This window comes from Lepus europaeus, chromosome 23, assembly GCF_033115175.1.
Source record: "Lepus europaeus isolate LE1 chromosome 23, mLepTim1.pri, whole genome shotgun sequence".
In the NCBI taxonomy this organism is placed as follows: domain Eukaryota; kingdom Metazoa; phylum Chordata; class Mammalia; order Lagomorpha; family Leporidae; genus Lepus; species Lepus europaeus.
Window position 1 is genome coordinate 21,300,780 of NC_084849.1, and position 16,205 is coordinate 21,316,984.

Genomic DNA, 16,205 nt, shown 5'->3' on the forward strand with positions numbered 1-16,205 from the left:
CTACAGGAAACTAAAATAGAGAACAGGAAGAGTGGCACAGTAATCAGCGGAATTAGGAAAGCTAGAAGGGAAAACCCTATTTCATGTTTGGACTCAATAACTTTGACAGGTCAGCCCGAGAATCGGATGGAGTATCCGTGGGGCAGTTGGAAATGTGAAAATGATGTTCAGACAAGAGAGAAGTCAGTGCTGCTGAACACAGTTTCAGAAGCAATGTGTGCTGAAGCAGCAGTCACAGGTTGGAGGTACAAATGACAAAGGCAGGTACATTAAGAATAGACAAGAACCAGAGGAACAGGCATTTGGTATACTGGTTATGATGCTACAACTCTGTGATAACATTAAAAACCACTGAATTGAACTATAGACTTTATGCGTATGTGAATTATATCTCAATCGAGCTATTATGAAAAATAACAAAAGGTGATCAATCAATCAAGTCCAGCCCAGGATGACCCCATCTGGCTTTAGCAGACAAGGTTTTAAAAGCAGCTGTCTAGGCCGGCACCGTGGCTTAACAGGCTAATCCTCCACCTTGCTGCACCGGCACACCGGGTTCTAGTCCCAGTTGGGGCACTGGATTCTATCCCGGTTGCCCCTCTTCCTGCAGCTCTCTACTATGGCCCAGGAATGCAGTGGAGGATGGCCCAAGTGCTTGTGCCCTGCACCCGCATGGGAGACCAGGAAAAAGCACCTGGCTCCTGGCTTCGGATCAGCGCGGTGCGCCGGCCGCAGCGGCCATTGGAGGGTGAACCAACGGCAAAAAGGAAGACCTTTCTCTCTGTCTCTCTCTCTCACTATCCACTCTGCCTGTCAAAAAAAAAAAAAAAAAAAAGCAGCTGTCTTTACCAGGCTCAGCTACATAAAGAGGAAAATACATGGAGTGAATCAACACACCACTCTTAGCAGAAAAACTGAATGTTGAATTAAGAGAACCAAACAGTCACTCTAGAACAAATACAATATATATCTTTTTAAAAAATTTACTTGTACAGTAAAGAAGCAACCATGCCCAGAGACCCTTCACGCTTGGCAGAGCCCTCGGGAGGCCTTGCCTGAGAAGAGTCTTGGTTTACCCAAGGACCTTGACCAGGCCAGTCTCTGCTCACAAAGCAATTTCCTGTGGGGGCTTGGGGACACGTCCTATCACCTCAAACTCCACGGGGCTCAGGGACACTTACTATCACCTCAAACTCCACGAGGAGGGAAACCAAGGCCTCCTCCGCAGGTGACCAGCTCTGTCTACACAAGCAAGGTCCAGTGAAACTGTGGATATCAAGGCCATCCCCTGCACATATTGTCAGAGATCACTGCTCAGAAAAGCGGGCGCTGTCCGAGATCCCACCGGGAGAGGACAGCTGGAAGCTCTGTGTTCTTAGCACTCTCTCTGCCTGTGCCGCATGTGCCTCCTTCTGTGGCGGACTTTAATCTAACAGATCATCACTGGGAGTATATACGCGTTCCTATACTGTATACTTCCCAAGATAAACTTCAGCTTATAAATTGGGCACAGTAAGAGATTAGCAATAATGGATCTACTCTATCTCTTTTGAAATAGTCTAGATAAATAATAATATTATTAAACCACAATTGATTGCAGATAACTAAAATCTCCAAATGTGAAACTGGGTGTGTGTGTGTGTGTGTGTGTGGTGGGAGTGGGGTGGGAAGGACCACCCCATAATTATGGGATTTAAATAAAGCAGTATTTAGAGGACATTTTATTTCATTTTCCTCAATGCTTTTATTAGAAGAAAAGGGAAGCAGGCATTTAGCCTAGTGGTTAAGATGAGCACGACCCTTACTGGAATAACTGGGTTTGAATCCTGGCTTCAGCTCTTGATGCCAGCTTCCTACTAATGAAGACCCTGGGAGGTAGCAGTGATGGCCCAAGTAACTGGGTCACTGCCACACACATGGAAGACCTGGATTGTGTTCCTTGCTCTCAGCTTTGGCCTCAGTCCAGTCCCAATCATTGCAGATATTTGGGACATGAATCTATGCATGGGCTTGCTCGCTCTCTCCCTGTCACTCTGCCTCCCACATAAGAAAATAATTTTTTTAAAAGAGAAAGAGTCCATAATTGATGATCTAAGATTCAACCTCAGTAGGTAGAAAGAGGATCCCAAGTAAGCAGAAAACAATTATAAAAACTAAAAGCAGAAATAAATGAGATAGAAAACAGAAAAACAATAGGAAAAAAATTCACAAAAGCTAAAGATTCTTAACAACTATCAAGAAAATTGATCTCTAGTTAGTGTGAGTTGGGGGGGGGAGCATGTAGGATGCAAAACACAAACTACAAGTATCATTTTTTTCAAGAGTGAAAAAGGATAATATATATCCTACAAGCATTAACATAATAACAAGGGAACAGTATAAACAACTTTAGGCCAATAAATTCAACAACTTAGATGAAACAAAGTTTTTGAAAAATATAACTAATCCAAGCTGCCACAGAGAAAAAGGAAGATCTGAACAAGCTACTACACACAACCTGCACTGCGAGTCCCAAGCCCTCCAATCTGTCCAGCAAGCCCCCATGTGGCCCATTTACCTCCATACCTAGTCCAGGTTTTCTCACTCCTACATTTGGGAACCTTCAGAAGTTCCTGTTCACCAGCATATCACTGCCTGGTTCTCACACTAAATCTTCCACCACACTCCTAAGGGCATCCTGCCACCATTGCTCAGCTAGACAACCTACGGCAGCTCCTCTCACTCGTCCCTTGCCATCGCTGCTGACATCCTATCCCTGGCCAGATCTCACCTGTCCCTCACCTAACCTCCTCCAAGAAGCTTTCCAAGCTCCTAGCCCTTACAGTCTCCCTTCTAGAAATCCCATGATAGCACAACATCATTAACACAGCAGGGTAGGGAGGCCACTGTTGTCTTAAGTGTTCATCATATTTTCCTAAGTAAATGATAAGCTCTTCGAGGGCAAGGATTCTTCTTTATCTTCTGTATCCCTTAAAGCAACTATCCTAGGATGAAGCACATAGTAAGGATTCAGTGAACGCTTGTAACCATATGAAGCCAAGAGCCTATTTCTGTGGTTCTGTTAGACTCTCTAGACTCCCATTCTCATCAAGACTGTCTTCAGAGCCATCTCTAAGGATGTGCAAGACTTTCTCCAACAACTGTTCAACAAGGGTTCGGTTAAAACAAGCAGAGGGCGGGGAAAGGGAGGTCAGAGCTAACACGACAAACAGGGAGGGGATACCATGGTTTGGCAGATAAGGTAAGCAAGAGGGTTTTATATTCTGTGTCCCATACCAGCGAGGTCACCTTCCCCTTGTTCTCTCCCCACCCTGAATCCCTGTGGGCACAGAAATGGGGCCAGCTCATACTTCCAAACACATCTGTACCTTCCATTCACTATGTATCCACATCTGTTGGGATACAAAGACAAAATAACAATATCTTCTAAGAAGTAGCAATTACTTATGTCTTACCACCTCATATAAACTCGCAGATTATAAATGTCTTAATTGTAACCAAGTACTAACAAAACAGTGACAGCAAATTTTACTTAAGAGATCTTTTTACAAAAATAATTCTGCATTTATACTAAAACTAACAACATTATTGGTGAATACACATGATTTTGAGGGAAACTAAAATTTCTCTGGGGTAAAAGTCTCCAGCTACAGAAATCCTTGTCAGGAAAACTCCTCTCAAATTCCCTTCCATTGATGACTTCCTAGCAGCCTCTCTTTCATTTAGACCACGCATAGCTCTCTATCATCTTTCCACGCCTCTGCTCTGTAATTAGATAAATCTGGCTGCTCCTCTCTGTGGATGGATTAAAAGGTTGGAGTGCTTTGTTTTTCTAGCATTTCAGAGTGGTAATCCTTAGGGGACTCTGATGATGGGAAACACTGTGTGATTTAAAGTAGGCAGGCTCCACAGAAATTTATCTGAAGGAAAGACATGACACACGCAATGAGGAGATCTCATGAATACAAGCACACAGATTCCTGCTAAAGCCAGTGGTGCACCCCAGCTATTGGCAGCTCACGGCACCAATGTGGAATCTTGCAGGCAACTTTTTCCTTACCCAGATTGGATGACGCTCTCCCTTCGGCAGCCCGGTCTTTGAGATCCTCAGCAATGCTCAGCTGCTGCTCGTGGTACTGCTTGGCTCTTTCCAAATCCTGCATGCACCTGGCAGCATGGCCCAGGCCAGCATAGGCCCGCATCTCGATGGCCTTCTCCACCAGCTCCTGTGCCAGCTCCAGCACGTAGTTGTGGTAGGACATGGCCTTGTCAAAGTTCCTCCTGTAGTGATAGGCACTGCCCAGGTTGCTGTAGGCCCGGGCCTCCTCTCGCTTGTTCCCCAGGTCCTTGGCTATCTTCAGATGTTGCTCGTGGCACTGTACAGCATTCTCAAAGTCACCCATGGCAATATACACAGCTCCCATGTTGCCAAGCTCTCGGGCTTCAGAAAGTTCGTCTTTGGATTGCTTGGCGAGAAGAACACACTGTTTGTGACTGGCCAGAGCATTGGGGTAGTCTCCGATGGCTGTGTACACGTGGCCCAGACTGCTCAGGGCTGATGAAGCTGCCTGTAGAGACACGGTAAGGCAGAGAAATGGAAGCACATCAGGAAATGGCTTTGGTTTGTCTGCGCAGATGGAGTTTCACACACTTGGCCTACAACTATCAATCCAGTTCCTACTGGCGTTCCTATCAGTGGTCCACAGACCTAAGCAAAACTGATAATGAACACACCCAACAGCAAGCCCTTAACAAAAAAAGGAGAGACAATGATAATTTAATCAGTGACTTTCCATACCTTATCTCATAGAAACAGTTTGTATAATATATATTTATTTTAGTTTAAAGACTTAACATTTCCAATATTCACTATGAAATTATGTCTCTGTTAATACCTATTAACCTCTGTGGTATAAGAAAATGTTAAAACCCAAACTCACTGCTGTGTATAACAGCCCACAGGACAGTCCCGGGAGAAATCCATGCTCGACTCTGTACTCCTGGGCATTTCTCCATTTGTATCTCCTTCCACAGCAAATGCATACATGAACAGTGAGGGACGGGGCTACCACACTGGAAACTCCTGCTCGCTTACCTTTGTTCCTGCACAGTACTGCTCACTGTGGCAGGTTTCCACCATGCGAGTCTCAGAGGCCAATGATGCGGGGGTTACAAGCTGTGGCTCCGCATGCGGCCGTCTCCATCAGGCCTCATTAAGTCTCGCCCCCCTCCCCCCCCTTCCCAGGCTCACACTGGCTCTTCAAGCTTTGCTTTTCTTACGCAGCTGCGCCTCCAAGCCCAGCCTCTCTGTGCAGAAGGCGGCTGTCTTTCTAGTCCCATCATACTGCTTATCACTTAACCATCTCTTGTCCCAAGAAAGCATGCAAATCCTTTCTATCTTAAAGGTTTTCATGAAAATGAGTCTGTCCACACGGTAAACCACAGAGGGACAACCAAACTAACAAAGAGGATGTTACACAGTTGCTAGAATCTTACCAAGTACATACAGTGTTTAGATTCTAGTCTTCAGTTTCCAACTCCCTCGTAGAAATAAAAAAGGGAAGTTATGCTGGGCAGTTTTTCTGCCTTTCTTTTTATTCTAAGAGGTGGAAGCTTGCCGACCCTTCTCTTCCTTTGGTACTTGTCGATAGCTGGAGTCCAGCAGGTCCCTTTCTCACAACGCCCCTTCTTCACAGCATGAACACACAATGCTGGCAGCACAGAGGGTACCCTCTGTCACAAGTAGGCAAGTCACTTTCCCAAGAGCCTTTAGCTAGAGAATGATAGGGAGGGGTGCTGGCCTCCTGAGTAAGGCATTTCTTGATGACAAGTGCTCTCTGTGCACTTCTGAACACTTTTATTAATATTTTATAGATGTGAGTGATTTGCTACCCTACATTCTTTGCCTGTGAAATAGCAGTTCTTGGTCAAAACGACTGAGACCATTTTCACCATGCTTGAAAATAGTCTATTTGGGCCGGCGCCGTGGCTCACTAGGCTAATCCTCCGCCTGCGGTGCCGGCACCCAGGGTTCTAGTCCCAGTTGGGGCGCCGGATTCTGTCCCGGTTGCTCCATCTTCCAGTCCAGCTCTCTGCTGTGGCCCGGGAAGGCAGTGGAGGATGGCCCAAGTGCTTGGGCCCTGCACCCCATGGGAGACCAGGAGGAAGCACCTGGCTCCTGGCTTCGGATTGGCACAGCGTGCCAGCCATAGTAGCCATTTGAGGGGTGAACCAACAGAAAAGGAAGACCTTTCTCTCTGTCTCTCTCTCTCTCTAACTCTGCCTGTTAAAAAAAAAAGAAGGAAGAAAATAGTGTATTTGCGAAATGTTCCACACTGTTTTCAGTTGCTCTTATCATTTCACAGATGTTCCACCAAGAGATTTAGAAAGCAGGAGAAATAAACACTGAGAGAGTTGCGTTTCTGTTGTTTTTGGTGGCAGAGAACAGAACAGTCCCACACAGTAGCAGTGCTGCTGGCAGACGCAGCAATGACGTCACAGAACGGCGTGCCATTCGGACGTGTCCAGGACTGAGGTTCCCGCTGTAAGGGCCTCCTGGGGACCAAGGTTAGGACTCCATGCCAGCACCCTGAGCGGGGGTCTTTCTACTGCTCACACGCCCACCTGCGCCCCAGCCCAATAGCCTTTTGTCCCTCCCTTGAGCCAGGCCCCAGCCTTTCTCCTCTCCTTGAGTAGTTGGCTCTCCCACCTCATCCTTTGGGCTCTTCTCTACCCAACTCTGGCCACGGAGGACACTGGTCCCATACTCTCCCACCCACAAACTTTTCCTAGGCTCTTTCCCTAGTGTGGCTTGGAGCAGACACACTTGGTTCGGAAATGCCCCGCCCATCACCAGCTCCGGGATCTCCAGCGACTTCACGGCTCTGAGCCTGAACTTCCCAGGCAGACGTTGTCAGGACCTAGCAGCAAGTCAGAAACAGCATTTTCAAAGAGACAGGAGCCCCTGTCAAATGTGGAAGCCATACATAATTTACTAGATGGGTCCAAATGGTAGATCTGGTTGGAGGTAATGAGCCCTTGAACATTGCGGGATATGGATTTTTAAGGCTCGGGGTAGGCACAATAGCCCAGGCATCACTGTTCTCAGCAACGTCTGTCTCATGGTCACTCCGGATGACAGCCCTGAGATCTTGTTTCTGGCTTTTCATTTGTCTAAATGCCAAGGAGACCAGGCTCTCTGAGCACAAGGCGGGGAAGTATTTGGCTGTTTCCTCTGTAAGGTGTGGGGGAAGGGAAGGATGACCACATGCGCTCTTTCCCGGCACCCTCCAGTCAGCAGGCAGTGCGGTCAGGTTGGGATGCTCCATAGCAAGTGTCCTGGAATTGCGCATCCACAGGGAGAACACATCACAGCTCTGAAAGCAGAGGCATTCTGAGGGTGCAGTAGCATTTGGTCAGAGGCCCTGGCTTGTAACCCCACTGAGCCATTTTGCTTCTTCATCTCATCTTTCTTACTTGTGAAATGGTGCTAGTACTACTACTGTGCAGGCTTCACAGGGTTGGCAGGGGCTCAGATGAAGTCGAGCGTGCAAATGTCCTTGGGGGACAGCAACATGCACCATACTAAGGTGGGGGGGTGGTTATGGCTACAAACTGGTGGGGCTGAGCTCCGTTACAAAGCAGAAGCTGGTAATGGCAACTGAACACATCAGTCATCATGGCCAAGTGTCTGTATTCCTATCAGTTGCCACAGGAAATGCCGTCCAGTGTTTTACAGCCCCTGGGCAAATAACATGTGATGATATTTATCAGCTAAATGAATTACAAATTAACCACTTGTCTTTGTTCCTGTTCCCGCAGATAAACTCAGATCTGAAACATGGTTGCAGGCTGCTAATGAGAGTCTGAAGCCCCACTCTCTATGGGGAATCACAGGCCCCACCTCAAGCAGATGCTGCTTTTACCAAGAAGGTTCGCACTGCCTTTGTATATTAATCTCTCTGAGATTTTTGTGCTAGAGTAGCAGCAGCTGCTTCCCACAGTGGAAACATTTTGGAACATCTGTATTCAAATACTAAAATGCACACAGTTATGCTAACAAACTTTCTGGTTGGAGTAAGATAATAGTTTTCTCTTTCTGCAAGACATAAATTACTCACGTTCCTGCCAAGGCATAATTTCCAGCTGCAGAGTTAGGCACAGAGGAGTCAGTCACCCCTCGCTCTGTGGCCTGAATATTTACAGATGAGTTGTATCTATCAGTTTTGTGGCATCCTAAGCCAAAGGAGGAAATTTGTTCAGATTCAACTAAACCATCTTTACAGGTTTTTAGCTTACAAAATAAAATTTAAGTTTCTTGAACTATAGCCACATTGATGATAGCACCATTATATATTAAATATTATGCTCAAGATATAAACATTAGGCTCAAGATCTAGCACATTTTTGCCTTTACTGTGTATATTTTTCAAAGAGGCTCTATCTTGTGGGAAGACTAAATATGCAGTAGTGTTATATAGAAAATATTCAATATAATTGCTGACTGATTAACTGCATGAAGTTGGAAAAATGGAAAATGCACTTGTACCAGTACCAGAAATACTGCCTTTTCTTTTTTACCACTCAAATCCACATGTGTCATGTGTCCCCTGCCAGTTCAGTCCTAGATGAACCACCCACAACCAAGTAGGCAGTGGGGACAGCAGAATAGAGATAGACTTTGGAATCAGACATGCATGGGTTTAAACGACATCCTGTGTGATAATGCACACTGCGTAACAACTCTGGGCCCCAGGTTCTTCATCTGTAAGATGGGAAGGGAAATCTCCAACAGAACAATGATGAGTACTAGATAAAACAGTAACTGCAATGAGCCTGGGTCAGGGCTTGGCATATGGAGGAGGTTCAACACTTTTTTTTAAGTTTCTCTTCCTACTCCTATTTAGTTTTATTCATTTCAAAGATATGGTAGAAGAAGATTAGAAAATGGAGCATGAAGTTATGCGACCACAACTACAAGGACAACACAAGAAGCTTGCTTCACTCGTGGGTAGTGTCATCATCTTCATATACCTCATCTATTATTCTTTAGCAAATGTATATGTAAGAAAATGTTCCCTTTACTTAGGGACATTGTAGAATCATTGTTATATATAACACATAAGCTTGATAAATGCAGTTGGCATCAAGTGGTCAAAGTTTGTGTTTTGAGTCTGTTGCTAGGTTCATTAGTTCATTCATTCATGCATTCAAGAGAATTTTCTAGACTCAAATTTAATTTTTAAAAAATTTATTTGAAGTGCAGAATCGCAGAGAGAGAGAGGGAGAGACAGAAGGAGACAGAGATGTCTTCTATCCACTGGCTCACTCCCCAAATGGCTGCAACATCCAGAGCTGGGCCAGGCTGAAGCCAGGAGCCAAGAACTTCTTCCAGGTCTCCCAAGTGGGTGCAGGGCACCAAGCACTTGTGCCATCTTCCATTGCTTTCCCAGATGCATTAGCAGGGAGCTGGATTGGAAGAGGAGCAGCTGGCTCTCAAACCCAACACACATATGGGATGCTGGAATTGTAGGCAGTGACTTAATCCAGTGCCCACAAATTTAATTTTTAATGAAGGAGCAAAGACATAGCCAAGGATATTCTTTTCAACAAGTGGTACTAGAACAGTAGACATCACATGCCAAAAAAAAAAAAAAAATCTAGATAAAGACCTTACATTTTTCACACACAAAAAAACAAACTTGAATGAAACATAGACATAAAAAGGAAAATGCTGAGCCATAAAACTCTTAGAAGATAACATTAAAGAAAATCTAGACATCCTTGAGTTTAGTGGCAAGTTTTTAGATATAACACCAAAAATATGATCCATGAAAGAAAAAGTTGGTAATTTGGACTTCATTTAAGTTAAAAAAAAATGCTCTGCAAAAGACGGTATTAAGAAAATAAAGACAAGCCACAGAATGAGAGAAAATATTTACAAAATACATATTTGACAAAAGACTTATACCAAAATATAAAGACTCAACAATGGGGCAGGTGTTTGGAGTAGTGGTTAAGATACTGGTTGGGACACCCATATCCCATTTCAGGAGTACCGGGGTTCAATTCCCAGCACTATACCCAATTTCAACTTCATGTCAAATGTGCACCCTGTAGGTAGCAATAATGGCTCAGGTAGTTGGGTCCCTGGCACTCATGTGGGAAACCTGGGCTGAGTCCTGCCTCCCAGCTTTGACGTGGTCCAGCTCCATTGTGCGTATCTGGGGTGTGAGCCAGAGAATAGGAATTCTGTCTCATTTTTTCTCTCTCCCTATCTCTCAAATTAAAAAAAAAAAAAGATACATGCAGATAACAAGCAAGCATTTGAAAAGGTGCTCAACATCACGTTATTAGGAAACTGAAAATTAACACATAATGAGATACCACTACATGTTCATTAGAATGGCTAAAATCCAAAATACAGAAAACACCAAACGCTGGTGACGATGTAGGGCAACAGAAACTTGTGGGAATGAAAAACGGCGTAGCCACTTTGGAAGGCAGTGGGAAATTTGTTACATAGCTAAACATATCATCATGTGATCCAGTAATTTGTTACATAGCTAAACATATCATCATGTGATCCAGTAATGATGCTTCCAGGTATTTACCCAAAAGAGCTGAGCACTTAATGTCTACACAAAAACCTGTTCACCTGTTCGTGAATGGTTACCACAGCTTTATGCAGAAGAACTTAAATGTATGTTATTTAGTGAAAGAAGACAGTCTAAAAGGTTACATTTCATATGATTCCACTATACAATGCTCTGAAAAAGGCCAAACCTTAGAGAAAAAAGATCAATGGATGCAAGGACTCAGGGCACCAGTGAGAGGGATAAACAGGTAGAACATAGGGGACTTTTAGGGCAATGGAACTATTCTGCCTGGCACTGGCGTGGGGGAGACAAACTCGACACGTTAGAACTCTCAGAACTGTGTAACATAAAGAGTGGACCGTAATGTAAATTATGAACTTCAGTTAACGATAATATATCAATACTGGTTCCTCAATTGTAAGAAATGTATCACACGAATTTCCAGGTGTTAACTATAGGAGAGACAGAATGAGGTAGAGGAAGAGGGTATGTGGGAACTCTGATACTGTAAATCTACAAACGTTCTAAAAACGTTTACTAATTAAAAGTATGGAAAGAAACTGGAGTTTTTCTCAGTAGGGGGTGGGGTTAAGTCTAGGAAATGGAAACGACACTAGCGATGGCATGAAATGTGACTATGGGCTATGAATAAAGAGGGAGAAGCTAATTAGACCTGGGGGTAGGGGTTGGTGGTGGGCACTGCATAGTTGGCTAAGTTCTGTCTATCTGCCAGGTTGTAAAATCTACATTATTTTCCATGTATGCTGTTTCAGATGCTCACTGTAACAAATCTCTTAAGTGTCATTATTATTACATCCATCTGTGAGACAAAGCTAGACTCAAAAAGGTAAAAACTAAAAAAAAAAAAAAAAGATAGAATGAGATGCTTACAGGAACCAATTTACAACAGTGCCAGGGTTCAGATCCTCATACATCAGACTCTAGCTCTTGTGCTCATTTGACTACACACAATTTATTTAGTCTCTTTTGCGGAATTCACAATTTAGCCAGGGTACAGTGGGTACCACAGAAGGTTTAAAAAGGGGAGTCATAGGACTCTGTACATTCAGATACCATGAAGTAGATAAAAACCAGGCAGTTCAGTAGTAATATCAACTATAAAATGTTTAACTAAAATGATGACTAATTAGAAAACAATTAAGTGGGCCTGGCATTGTGGCATAGCGAGTGAAGCCGCCGCCGGTGACGCCAGCATCCCATGTGAATGCTGGATCAAGTCCCATCTGCTCCACTTCTGATCTAGCTCCCTTCTACTGTACCTGGGAAAGCCGTCGAAGATGGCACGAGGGCTTGGGCCCCTGCACCCATGTGGGAGACTCAGATGAAGCTCCTGGCTTCACACTGGCCCAGCCCTGGCTGTTGTGGCCATTTGGGGACTGAATCAGTAGACGAAGATAGATTCATTCATTCTCTCTCTCTCTCTCTCCCCCTTCCTTTCTCTGGGTAACTCTGTCTTTCAAATAAATACATAAACATTTAAAAAGGGAAAAAGAAAATAATTTAAACACTAATGATACCAAGGGTAGACTTTAGGGCCTTCCACAAATATCCCAGGTTCGCTCCCTTCAGGCAGGTAAGACAGCATATACCTGCCTGTATGGTATCAGGTATGGGTGGCTGTGTGACCTGTTTCAGCTAAGAAATGTGGTCACTTTTGGGTAAAGCTTTAGGTGCCAGGGAACGCTGTCCCACAGTCTATCTTCTCTGTTCTGCAAACCGTTCCATCAGAATTGATCTTCAAGTGAAAATCATGGCAATGTGGAACAGTCCCTGCCTCATCCTTAAAAAATACCCCCGAGATACAAGAAATAGACCTTTGTCTGGGGCCGGCACTGTGGCTCAGTGGCTTAACGCCCTGGCCTGAAGCGCCAGCATCCCATATGGGCACTGATTCGAGACCTGATCCACTTCCGATCCAGGTCTCTGCTATGGCCTGGGAAAGCAGTAGAAGATGGCCCAAGTGCTTGGGCCCCTGCACTCATGTGGGAGACCTGGAAGAAGCTCCTGGCTCCTGGCTTTGGATCAGCGCAGTTCCAGCCATTGTGGCCAACTGGGAAGTGAACCAGTGGATGGAAGACCTCTCCCTCTCTCTCTGCCTCTCCTCTCTCTGTGTAACTCTGACTTTCAAACAAATAATCTTTTTTTTTTTTTTTTTAAAAAAACCCTTTGTTGTTTTAAGCTTTGAGATTTGGGGGTTGATCATTATTATAGCATAACCTAGTCTATCCTGACTCATGCAATACTATGTATCAATTAATAATTGCATGCTTCAGGACAAATCAGTTATCACTTATAGTTAACACTATCTGTGGTTCAATTATGTGACAGTTACCACAGATTTGTGAACAATAAAATTTTAGGTATTTTTATTAAAAATTAATTTGAGGAGAATTGGGTACTAAAAGTCATACTTAAGAATCTGCATTCAGACCAAAATTATGGCCTAGAGAATTAAGCCACTGCCTGCAATGCCGGCATCCCAATATGGATGCCACTTCAAGTCTCGGCTGCTCCACTTCTGATCCAGCTCCCTGCTAATGCACCTGAGAAAGCAGTGGAAGATGGGCCAAGTTTTTGGGCCCCTGCACCCATGTGGGAGACCTGGATGAAGCTGCTGGCTCCTGGCTGTTGTGGCCATTTGGAGAGTGAATCAGCAGATTAAAGATATATCTGTCTGTCTGTCTGTCTCTCTCCTTCTCTTTCTGTAACTCTGCCTTTTAAATAAAGAAATAAATCTTTAAAAAAAAAAGAATCTGCATTTATCTAGATAAGAAGGTCTATCTGGTAGTGATTTATCCAAATTGTAGGCTTAGAGAGAATCAATACTCCCCAAATATAAAACTACAGAAACAGACGGTTGAGTGATGTCCCACCTCTGTGGGGTACAGACTTAAATGACTTATACTCCTTATGGAATGAGTGTATTCTAGCTTGAAAATCCACCCTTAAACTGAGCTGATAAAGTAATTCTGTATAAAAGCTCAACTGATGGTCATGAACTTCTGGATCTGGTTACTCAATGGTCACACAAAACCTACTGTATAAGAACAATCAAAGAAATTTCGTAATCTACACTGTTGAGGACACTGTCCATGGTATTACCCAACGTCGCTTTAGAAAACAAAATTTCTTTCAGATCCCAGGACAACTAAGAAGTTGCTATAGTTTTATCTTAAGAAAAGTAAGAATCTTTTAAGTCACATTTACTTCTTTCTTTGGGTCACCAGGAAGCTCATGACCTGATGCAGAGCTGCCTTTACCAGGCAGATGGAATTCCAAAGTATGTGCAGCTCTGGGCTCCAGTCTAGTGTCCGACCCTAATCCCCTCGTAAATCTGATCTTTCTTCTTCTAAGTTTTGTGTCCTGCTCTCACACATCTTTCTTGGATTAAAGCAGACACATGGAACACAAACAAAAGACAATTAAATATTAAGGATCTTGGTAGGGAGAAGGTGTCCAGAACGGGATCTCTCAGAGTTATGAACGCTTGGCCACAGCCTACAGAGAAGAAGGGGCCCTAAATACCATACAAACGGAGTACATTTTAATTAGATGGTGTTTCATAGTCTTAAATCATTTCCATGCTGCACATGCCCACTAATTGGTGTCAGATTTGCTATAATCAATCTAACTAGTTTGTCCCAATGCCTAAATTTAGGATTGGAGGAATATTCTGCAGTTATTACTAAAAAGAAAACAGTGGTTTGTACATATCTGAATTCTTTTCTACCATAACAGTTGGAATAGTTTGTTGGAGTCTTAACCCAGAGGCTCAGTGAGAGCTGCGAGTGATAGTTGTAACTTCTTCAGGGGAACCTGTCAGCCTTTTCTGATACTGTGAGGCCGGAGGAGTTTCCATAGTAATTATTTTTATCAAAATTACATTAGAGTTGGAAGAATAATACAATGTCAGAAAGATCTATTACCTAGACCTAAGACTTGTTATCACAGGTGATAAATTATTTATAATGCCCGGCATTAATATAGCAATGTTTTCAAACCTAGGATTTGTAAATGTCCTTTGCAGATGCAAATTAACAGATTAATAAGGAAACAAGCTTTCTGGTATGAGGAGCTGGGATGACAGATTAGCTATTAAGAGCAATTTATAGGTCATAAGATATGAAAGTTGGCAAGAAACACTACCTCTGCCGGCTCTATAAATAGTAAAACTGCATTTAGTTTCCCAGAGGTATCCTGTTAGACATTTTAATTATACCATAAAAACTGCCAGAATTTATAATGATTTCTTTTTTTTTTAAACTTGATGCTCCATGTAAACTTGATGCACTACAACAGGCATCTGTGCTACAGCTGTAAATGCCACGCTGCAGCCCATGAAGACTGTAGCTGCTTCCTCATGAAGAACACAAGAGGTGCGGCCTGTGAGGAGCACCAGAAGGAACCAGACAGCGCGCCTAACACCTCCTCCAGGTTCCTCGAGGACTCTCCTCCCTCTTTCACATCCCAACGCCTTCCATTGCTACCACGCTGTCCATCTGGGACAACTTCACAAAGCACTGTGTTCTACGTAGCTCTGTAGCCACAAAGTGATGACCACGTAAAACTCCCATAATCCTGGAAGTTCTATTAAGGGAGCTGAGTTTGATTCCCCCACTCACTTGAAATAATCCTTTAAAGTTGTTTTTGGAAACTGACCTGTCACTCTTGGTTTTACCCACATCTTCAGCTCCATGTGGGGAAGGGGAAAGCAGATACCTAGTTTCATATGAGTTTTCTGTGGCACACTTCACTCAAGTTTCCTATGTAATAATTTGACCTGGATTAGGAAACATATTCTGCCATAATTCTTAGTCCAATCAAAACTGTTCCACTCCACACTTGCCAGACAACCCAAATTTCAGTGGGCTATAAAACACTGTTCTGAGGGGACTGGAATGTAGCCAATCACCCTTCAAAGACAGTATTTACACTAAATCATAAAATCTGGCTTTGGCAGGGCAGGATATAATGAAGAAACTCAGAGGAGGAGAGAGATGGAAAACACATACGTGCATGAGTGCACATACAAGAGGTAGAGAAGACATTTCTGGAAGAAAAAAGCCCAAGCAAAGGACTGCTTATTTGTAGAGGACAACAGTTAACAATTAAACAAGAAATTTTTATATCAAATGGAAAGGAATCCTCAAGGATCCTGGGAAGATGTTAGGGAATTAAGAAACAACGGAAAACTTTCCCTTCCACACTCAGTATAAAGGATAAGCGGGCAGAAACCTATTGATATGCATAACTTCTGAATGTCCAGGAACAAATGACTCACAGCCTCAGGTCTCTGAGCTATCACTCATTCCAGCAGATTTGATTCTGCGGGTGATTTCAAAACCAGATTTGAGAAAAAGAGACAAGACAATTTTCGAATTGGAAGAGGACTTATAGATCGCCTAACCCACCAGCTTTCAGACTTTGTCTAAATCAGATTCCAAACTCAAGTGATGGCATGTGATGGAATGCGCAGCTGTTCAGATGAGCCCGGATGAGGGAGGTCCTCCTTTCTTGCCGAGTAACTCCAAAGAGCATCTGCGGCACCCTGAAGGACTCTTCAGAGCAGTTTGACAATGACTTACT

General features: G+C 43.7%; 1 protein-coding gene across 3 annotated transcripts in view; it reads right to left on the minus strand.

The window, feature by feature from the left end:
- Positions 1–16,205, minus strand: part of TTC28 (tetratricopeptide repeat domain 28) — a 695,665-nt gene that overhangs the window by 150,343 nt on the left and 529,117 nt on the right. For all 3 annotated transcript variants that reach the window (XM_062182795.1, XM_062182794.1, XM_062182796.1), the window contains one exon: positions 4,061–4,568. In XM_062182795.1, coding sequence (XP_062038779.1) covers positions 4,061–4,568 — 508 coding nt within the window. The remainder of the gene's footprint in view (positions 1–4,060; positions 4,569–16,205) is intronic.